At 35.9% G+C, this 9,202-nt stretch overlaps 2 protein-coding genes across 3 annotated transcripts in view; one reads left to right on the top strand and one right to left on the bottom strand.

Annotated features, from left to right (window-relative positions):
- LOC101889113 (G-protein coupled receptor Mth2) overlaps positions 1 to 9,202 on the bottom strand; it is a 361,585-nt gene that overhangs the window by 252,753 nt on the left and 99,630 nt on the right. The window lies entirely within an intron of this gene.
- LOC101895928 (G-protein coupled receptor Mth2) lies at positions 2,410 to 8,827 on the top strand. Its single transcript, XM_059126411.1, has 7 exons — positions 2,410 to 3,209; positions 6,699 to 6,858; positions 6,939 to 7,127; positions 7,186 to 7,437; positions 7,497 to 7,650; positions 8,361 to 8,555; positions 8,623 to 8,827. The coding sequence occupies exons 1-7, from the start codon at positions 2,697 to 2,699 to the stop codon at positions 8,753 to 8,755; spliced, it is 1,596 nt and encodes a 531-aa protein (XP_058982394.1). The 5' UTR covers positions 2,410 to 2,696; the 3' UTR covers positions 8,756 to 8,827.

The raw sequence follows: 9,202 nt of genomic DNA, 5'->3' as shown, positions 1-9,202 counted from the left end.
ATACAATAGAAGACTTCTGTGGACAACAGAAGACCTATTCTATTGTCTATAGACAATAGAAGACCTCAAGGTCTTCTATAGACAATAGAAGACCTCAAAGTATTCTATAGACAATAAAAGACCTCAAAGTTCCTATGGAAGACCACAAGGTCTTCTATAGACAATAGAAGACCTCAAGGTCTTCTATAGACAATAGAAGACCTCAAGGGCTTCTATAGACAATAGAAGACCTCAAGATCTTCTATTGACAATAGAAGACCTCAAGATCTTCTATAGACAACAGAAGACCTAAAGGTCTTCTATAGACAATAAAAGACCACAAGGCCTCTATAGACAATAGAAGACCTCAAGGTCTTCTATAGACAATAGAAGACCTCAAGGTCTTCTATAGACAATAGAAGACTTCAAGGTCTTCTATAGACAATAGAAGACCTCAAGGTCTTCTATATACAATAAAAGACCTCAAGGCCTTCTATAGACAATAGAAGACCTCAAAGTATTCTATAGACAATAAAAGACCTCAAAGTATTCTATAGACAATAAAAGACCTCAAAGTTCCTATGGAAGACCACAAGGTCTTCTATAGACAATAGAAGACCTCAAGGTCTTCTATAGACAATAGAAGACCTCAAGGGCTTCTATAGACAATAGAAGACTTCAAGATCTTCTATAGGCAATAGAAGACCTCAAGGTCTTCTATAGACAATAGAAGAAGACCTCAAGGGCTTCTATAGACAATAGAAGACCTCAAGGTCTTCTATAGACAACAGAAGACCTTAAGGTCTTCTATGGACAATAGAAGACCTCTTCTATAGACAATAGAAGACCTTAAGGTCTTCCATAGACAATAGAAGACCTAAATGTCTTCTATAGACAATAGAAGAAGACCTCAAGGGCTTCTATAGACAATAGAACACCTCAAGATCTTCTATAGACCATAGAAGACCTCAAGATCTTCTATAGACCATAGAAGACCTCAAGATCTTCTATAGACCATAGAAGACCTCAAAGTTTCTATGGACAATACAAAACCTCAAGGTCTTCTATAGGCAATAGAAGACCTTAAGGTCTTCTATAGGCAATAGAAGACCTTATGGTCTTCTTTAGATAATACAAAACCTCAAGGTCTTCCATAGACAATAGAATACCTAAAGGTCTTCTATAGACAATAGAAGACCTTAAGGTCTTCTATAGGCAATAGAAGACCTTAATGTCTTCTATGGAAAATAGAAGACCTTAATGTCTTCTATAGACAATAGAAGACCTCAAGGTCTTCTATAGATAATAGAAGACCTCAAGGTCTTCTATAGTCTCGCTGTAGCCTTCAAATTGAAGACCTCAAGGTCTTCTATAGAAAATAGAAGACCTCAAGGTCTTCTATAGACAATAGAAGACCTCAAGGTCTTCTATAGGCAATAGAAGACCTAAAGGTCTTCTATATTCTATAGACAATAGAAGACCTCAAGGTCTTCTGTAGACAATAGAAGACCTCAAGGTCTTCTGTAGACAATAGAAGACCTCAAGGTCTTCTATAGACAATAGAAGACCTCAAGGTCTTCTATAGACAATAGAAGACCTCAAGGTCTTCTATAGACAATAGAAGACCTCAAGGTCTTCTATAGACAATAGAAGACCTCAAGGTCTTCTATAGACAATAGAAGACCTCAAGGTCTTCTATAGACAATAGAAGACCTCAAGGTCTTCTATAGACAATAGAAGACCTCAAGGTCTTCTATAGACAATTGAAGACCTTAAGGTCTTCTATAGAAAATAGAAGACCTCAAGGTCTTCTATAGAAAATAGAAGACCTCAAGGTCTTCTATAGAAAATAGAAGACCTCAAGGTCTTCTATAGAAAATAGAAGACCTCAAGGTCTTCTATAGAAAATAGAAGACCTCAAGGTCTTCTATAGAAAATAGAAGACCTCAAGGTCTTCTATAGAAAATAGAAGACCTCAAGGTCTTCTATAGAAAATAGAAGACCTCAAGGTCTTCTATAGACAATAGAAGACCTCAAGGTCTTCTATAGACAATAGAAGACCTCAAGGTCTTCTATAGACAATAGAAGACCTCAAGGTCTTCTATAGACAATAGAAGACCTCAAGGTCTTCTATAGACAATAGAAGACCACAAGGTCTTCTATAGACAATAGAAGACCTCAAGGTCCTCTATAGACATTAGAAGACCTCAAGGTCTTCTATAGACATTAGAAGACCTTAAGGTCTTCTATGGACAATAGAAGACCTCAAGGTCTTCTATAGACAATAGGGCGCACTAATATCAATACAAAATAACAAGTTCACTGTGGTACAGACTTTCAAAATTTCGACTACTGCAATAGATGTACAATGTCTTATGGTTTATTTCAAGTAATTTTGAACACAACACAAGGTGGATATAAATGCAGTATGACTAGTAATGGGTGTCATTGAAATGATTTAAACCACATCTCGATATAATGACCCTCCAAGAACCAAGAAAACTCTATGCTAAATTTATGTTTTGGCGTGTCCGCCGGAAGATTTGATACAATGGTTATCCTCAATGCTTTATTTTATAATCTTGAGTTCTTGGTTTTGCGGTTTTCTCAACGTTTTCGAAAGGCAGAAACTCAATTAGTCACTCTTTCAGGGATCTTTCAAAGAAATTGAAAACAGTTCTTACAAACATTTTGAAAACACAACAAGCAAACAAATTATGCGTTTACATAAATTCGGTTTACATCTGAGCATACTTATACTGGGGACTGCAACAAAGGCAACTTCATCTGAAAACCCTGGCCAAAATCTCACTGAAAAATGTCCCTATAAGGACACCGTGGATTTAAGCAATATCAAACCGTTAGATAACGGTTCCTATGTGTATCATAACACTGTTATTGAAGAACATAAATTAGCTCAATATGATTATCGCTTGGCAGCTTACAATGAGCGTAAAAACTCCGAGTTACATTGGCGTGGATGTGTCTGTGATTCGACGAAGCCGTGTGTAAAAGTTTGCTGTGAATGGGGTGAATATTTCGATGAGACCTCATATCGGTGTGAGAAAATTCCCGATCATTTGAATGTTCCGACGGAATTAACAATTATTTCAATGGATACCCCAGATCGCCTCGTGAATATATACGAACATTTTACCTATCAAGTTGGTTTGCCGTGCAAACATCCGGAAAGTCTTACCATGGAAGATGATCAATGGCATTTATTGGAGGTGGGTAATTGAGTAATGAAGTGAGATTTTTATAAATGGCAGAGATGATTCAATTGAAATTCAATTGAATGAATGTGAGCAGCCGTAATTCATTATTTTATTATTATTCATACTAACCACACAGAGACAAGAGTGCGATCCTCATACATTTTATTAAGATTTATTCAAAGGGAAACCCCCATCGTACGCAAGATACTAAAGTACTAAAAGTACTACAAATTTTGTACTTTTATAACTAGAATCTTAAAATTTGGGATGAAGGTCTCATTTTGCTGGTAAATTTGCAGTGCTAAATAATATTATGCGTTTTCTACGCTGTGTACGAAATTAGGTGTCCTTTGGACATTTGTACTAGAAAATTAGTAAAAATTATAAAAGTACTAAAATGTACTAAAAACAAGTTAAATAATATCAATAGGTGTTGCCGACAGATGTATACCCACAGCCAATGTTCGATTATTTACAGGGTGACATAAAAAAACTGCAACAAAGTGTAATGCCATAATTTTTACATTTTTTTTTAATTTTATTGAATGAAAGCAACAAATGTCTGACATAGCATAGAATTTTAAAATAACTTAGATTTAAGTAGATTTGTTCGAATTTGTCACCCATGGCACGAATTATGATCTTCAAACGGCCAATGAAACCGTCACACGCTGCCCGAATGTTGTTCTGCGGTATTTTGGCCCATTTCCGGCGAAGCGCTTGCTTGAGGTGATCGACACTTTCGTGTTTTTTAGTGCCAACCTTGCTTTCCAAAATACTCCAGACACAATAGTCCAGCGGATTGGTATCCGGAGATATTGGTGGCCTACGTGCGCTGGAAATGAAGCGAGGAATCTCATTTTGTAACCATTCTTGGGTGGCGCGTGCTGAGTGCGATGGTGCTGAGTCATGTTGGAATGTCCAAGGTCTGCGGCCAAAATGTTTGCGTGCCAAGGCTTTAATACACCCTCCAGAATATTTTCGCGATAATATTCGGCATTTATTCTGATGCCACGGTCGATTAATACAAGTGGAGAGCGACCATTAGCTGTTATGGCGACCCACACCATCACCATGGCCGGCGCTTGAGTTCTGGTGGCCGAACGAAGGTGCGCATTTTCAGCTGACTTCTTTGGCAAGTAAACACGATCATTTTGTTTGTTTACAAACTGCTGGACAAAATTCGGTAGTTCACCACTTTCGGCCAAGCAAAGCAACTGTTGTGGTGTAAGTTCGTGCACTTTTTGGAATTTCAATGGCTCACTTTTAAATATTTGCCGAATGGAATATTGCGATATGTTCAGCTCACGAGCCATATTTCGGCAACTGCGACGCGGGTTTTGATCAAGTCGCTTCCTCTTCCTTTTTTTGAATTGAATTCCGTCACGAATAACTTTTTTCTGCCGAATTCCTTTTGCTTTTCTACGCTTGTAAAGTAAAATAATTTTAACAGCTCTGAAGTTGGTTACAGTTTTTTCATCTCACCATGTAAATATATTTTGACTTCTGTTATTATTCAATTGTTGAACCTCTATGGAGTAGGTTCCGAAGGAATGGGCTAATATTGCCCATTTCGTATCGGACCGAAATATATATATATATATATATATATATATATATATATATATATATATATATATATATATATATATATATATATATATATATATATATATATATATACATATATATATATATGTATATATATATATATATATATATATATATATATATATATATTGCGACGTGCCAGGTTCGGACTATATTGGTTACTTCCTTGATAATTTTTATAATCGGCCGAAATATTCCATATTTACAATTCATCTAATACAGATAAAAATATTGGTATGAGTAAAATTACAAGAAAATCCAATATTTAAATTCAATTTTATGCGAAATCATAAATTCAATATTTATTTGAGTTTTCTGATTGAGAGAAATATTTAGATATAGAACGTTGGAAATCGCTGACTTGCTTCGCAAGTTATGACAGATAAAAGTATTGAAAATTGTGACCCTTTGTGAGTGAGGTACCAGAAGGGGTTCGCAGATATATCATCTTCACAAGAGATCTTGTGTTAGCCAAAACGACTGTATGTGTGAAATTTGAAGAGAGTTGGATGCTTATTTCGATTTCTATGAGCGGTTTGTTTTTCAAAATCTTGAACACTATGTGGGAGAGCAACTAGAAGAAATGGTCCGATCTCTACCATCTTTATAACAGTTCTCATGTTCATAAAATATTGAGATGTACCAAGTCTGAAAGGTATCGGATGTAAATTTCGCCATTTATAAGCTTCATAAATATCCAACCCATGACCCATTATGGGGGAGGAAGAGAAGAACCGATACATTCCATCTTTACAGCAGATCTTGTGTTGATGGAAATATTGAGATGTCCAAGGCTGAATGGGATCGGATATTAATTTCGCGTGTTATGAGCTTCATAAATATTCAAAATTTTGACACTTTGAGGAGGAGGTACCAGAACGAGTGGATCGATATATTCCATCTTCACACCAGACCTTGGGTTAATAAAATGATTGTGATGTGTGTAATTTGAAGACAATGGAATTTTTATATCACATTTTAAAGGAGTTATAATAATTCAACATTTTCACCTTTTGTGAAAGAGGTACTTGATAGAGTCGACCGACCCTTTGTAACCATATGGCTGAGGGTATAAAAAAAAAACTACAAAAAAAGATCTAAATATTGTACTATTAGCGCAGAATTCCAAAATTTCAATTATAAAATTTACCTGAGACTGCAAAAAATCTTAACTCTACTTTTGGGGTACGAGATGTACTAGGGGGTACCAAGATGGTCAGTGCGAAAATGGTACAAAATTGTAATTGAGTCCTTGCGTAAGTGGAGCTTGACAAAAAGTAGTAGTAATAGGTGCCAAACTTGATTTATAATTACAGAAACACCACCACCAATTGAAGCGAATTTGGAAATTTTCAAAAAAAAGTTGTTAACATCATAAAATACCTAATATTAGGGCCTATACGAAGACGTGGACCTGCATGGTCAATATTCTATCACAGGATGTAGTATCCATTAAGATCTTCCAATACTAAATTTGAAACGATTCTGGTGAATAATACCACTAAGATCATCAAATACCAAATATAGGGAGGTACAGTTTTATGGGGGGCTATACGAAAACGTGGAACTTTTTTAAAAAGCTCTGCAGTCCAAATACACATCGGAGTTAAATTTGGTCTACTTACTTCATTTCATGCTTCCAAACCTCATCTAAATCTCAACCGTCCACACTAACAGTGATCCTAATTCCAAATTTAAAACACTATCCGTTCACCCAATGTGTTTGAATTTCTAAAAACCCATCGTTATCACACCCCCTCGCACCAACATTGAACCACATTAAAAATATCAATATTCTACTTCCTACGTTTCGCCTGTACGTCGACCACTCATTACTAGAATCTTCAATATATATATCTCAATGAAATATTTGTCATTCTCTTCTCACAGGATGGCATCTTATATATTCTCAACGATGATTCCTATCATGATACGGTTAGCTATTGTCTAACAGCATATCGTTACAATGATACAAATGCCAATGTCCTGGTGCCCATGAGCTGTCCGAAGAAAAATGAAATGACTTTTGAGCTGGCCTTTCACAGTTATGGTGAGTCTGAAGAGTCTGTGGCAAGGAATTGAAACCAAAACAAATTTAAAATATCTGTTTTCAATTATCATTTCATTTAGCCCCACTGGTGACGGTGGTATTTCTAATACCCACAGTCGGGATCTATCTCTGGCTAAAAGAGTTACGTGAAAATATGCGTGGCAAATTGTTGATATGCTATATGATTTCACTGATTATCAGTTATTGCATTTTGGGTTATATCAATCTATCGGAGGTGGTATTCGATGACAACATGTGCTGTATTTTGGGTAGGGAATACCTACATACATATGCACAGAAACTAATATTTCTTTTATAATTTTAAAGGCTTCACGTGCTACTTCTTTTTCATAGCTGCCTTCCTGTGGCTAAGCGTTTTGTGCTTTGATATTTGGATAAATTTCAAAGATACCCGCTTCCCTAGTTCAAGCAAAAATCACACACGCTTTATATGGTATTCTTGTTATGCCTGGGGCATTGCCACCCTGCTGACCAGTATGGCAATGTTATGCCAGTGGTCGGACCACATTTCCGAGGATTATAAACCGGGCATTGGTTATGATGTGTGTTGGTTGGACAGTAAGTTTGTCTGAAAATCCTGACCGGAATTTTTAATAAAATTGCTTTTTAATTTGTAGCCAACAAATGGTCCGCAGCAATTTATTTCTATTGGCCAAATTTGATCATTTTGTTATTTAGCATTGTTACCTTTACCCACTTAACGCTGAGGATTTATCGCATACGCTCCGATATGGCTCAAATGACACAGAGGAAGGAGGTGTTCAAAGAAAAGTGAGTAAAAATGTACAAGGAGAAGAACTCTTTTAGGGATAGAAGACCTTCTATCTAGAGAAGATGTCTTCTATCCATAGAAGTGGTCTCCTAACCATAGAAAAAGTGTTCCATCCACAGAAGAAGTGATAGAAGAGGTCTTCTATCCATACAAGAAGTCTGCTATGCATAGAAGAGGTCTTTTATCCATAGAAGAGGTCTTTTATCCATAGAAGAGGTCTTCTATATATAGAAGGGATATTCTATACATAGAGGGTTATTCCCTCCATAGAAGACCTCTTCTAGGGATAGAAGACCCCTTCTATGGAGAGAATAACCCTCTATGTATAGAATATCCCTTCTATGTATAGAAGACCTCTTCTATGGATAAAATACCTCTTCTATGGATAAAAGACCTCTTCTATGCATAGCAGACTTCTTGTATGGATAGAAGACCTCTTCTATCACTTCTTCTGTGGATGGAACACTTATTCTATGGGTAGGAGACCACTTCTATGGATAGAAGACATCTTCTCTAGATAGAAGACCTCGTCTATAGATAGAAGACCTCTTCTGTGGATGGAAGACTTATTCTATGGATAGGAGGCCTCTTCTATGGATAGAAGTCCTCTTCTATGGATAAAAGACATCTTCTATCAATAGAAGTCTTCCTGAAGCAACGATCTACCAAATCCTCTTCTTTTTACAATTAATACACACTTTCTTTGCAGCGCTGTTGTAATCCTGCGAGTCTTCATTATCTTGGGCCTGTCTTGGATATTGGATATTCTATCATATTTTTTACGCAACTATGAAGCCTGGGATTTTCTATCCATATTATCTGATATGCGTAGTGCTCTACAAGGACTGCTTATATTTATTTTGTTCATTTTGAAACATAATGTCTTACAGTCGATAAGGAGGAGGTATGTGTATAATTTGATTTTAAAATATTGTTAGTAGAACTTTTATATTATCCGATTTTAAAAATAGCATTTTCAGACTGCGCAACACGAACAGACCATCGATATTTTCAAGGCTGTCATTTTCGAAATCGTCTGTGACACATGGACCACAAACCGAAATGGAATATATTGAAGTAAATCCAATTGAACCAAGGGTATAATAGTTAGAAATTTGAAAAAAATTTTTAATTTTTCATGAAGCAAAAATAAATTAACAGTAATATTCGGATGAATGAATGTGTGTATGCATGTAAAATATTTTAGAGAAAGAGAAAAACCTTGCACAGCGACATCTACTCGCCAGCGGACAAGTGATAATATTATTTAGGTTTTGTCTTGGATAATTCAAACCGTTTCTGTTTACGTAAAAATTTCAAATATGATTGTGTAAAAACGACTCGAAATGATGAATGGAAAGAAAGACATATAATATAATAAGATGGCACCAAAGACATACAACTATAAAGATTGGACAAAATCAAAGACATAAAACTATAAAGATTGGATAAAATGCATATGGGCTTTAATTTTTCCATCAGGTAATAGATGGCAGGCGACATAACAGAAACGCATTGGAAATTTTTAGGAAAATTTGTTATTCCGATATC

This window comes from Musca domestica, unplaced genomic scaffold (assembly GCF_030504385.1).
Source record: "Musca domestica strain aabys unplaced genomic scaffold, Musca_domestica.polishedcontigs.V.1.1 38, whole genome shotgun sequence".
In the NCBI taxonomy this organism is placed as follows: domain Eukaryota; kingdom Metazoa; phylum Arthropoda; class Insecta; order Diptera; family Muscidae; genus Musca; species Musca domestica.
Note: the sequence above shows the minus strand (reverse complement) of the source record. Positions and strands in the feature narration are given on the sequence as shown.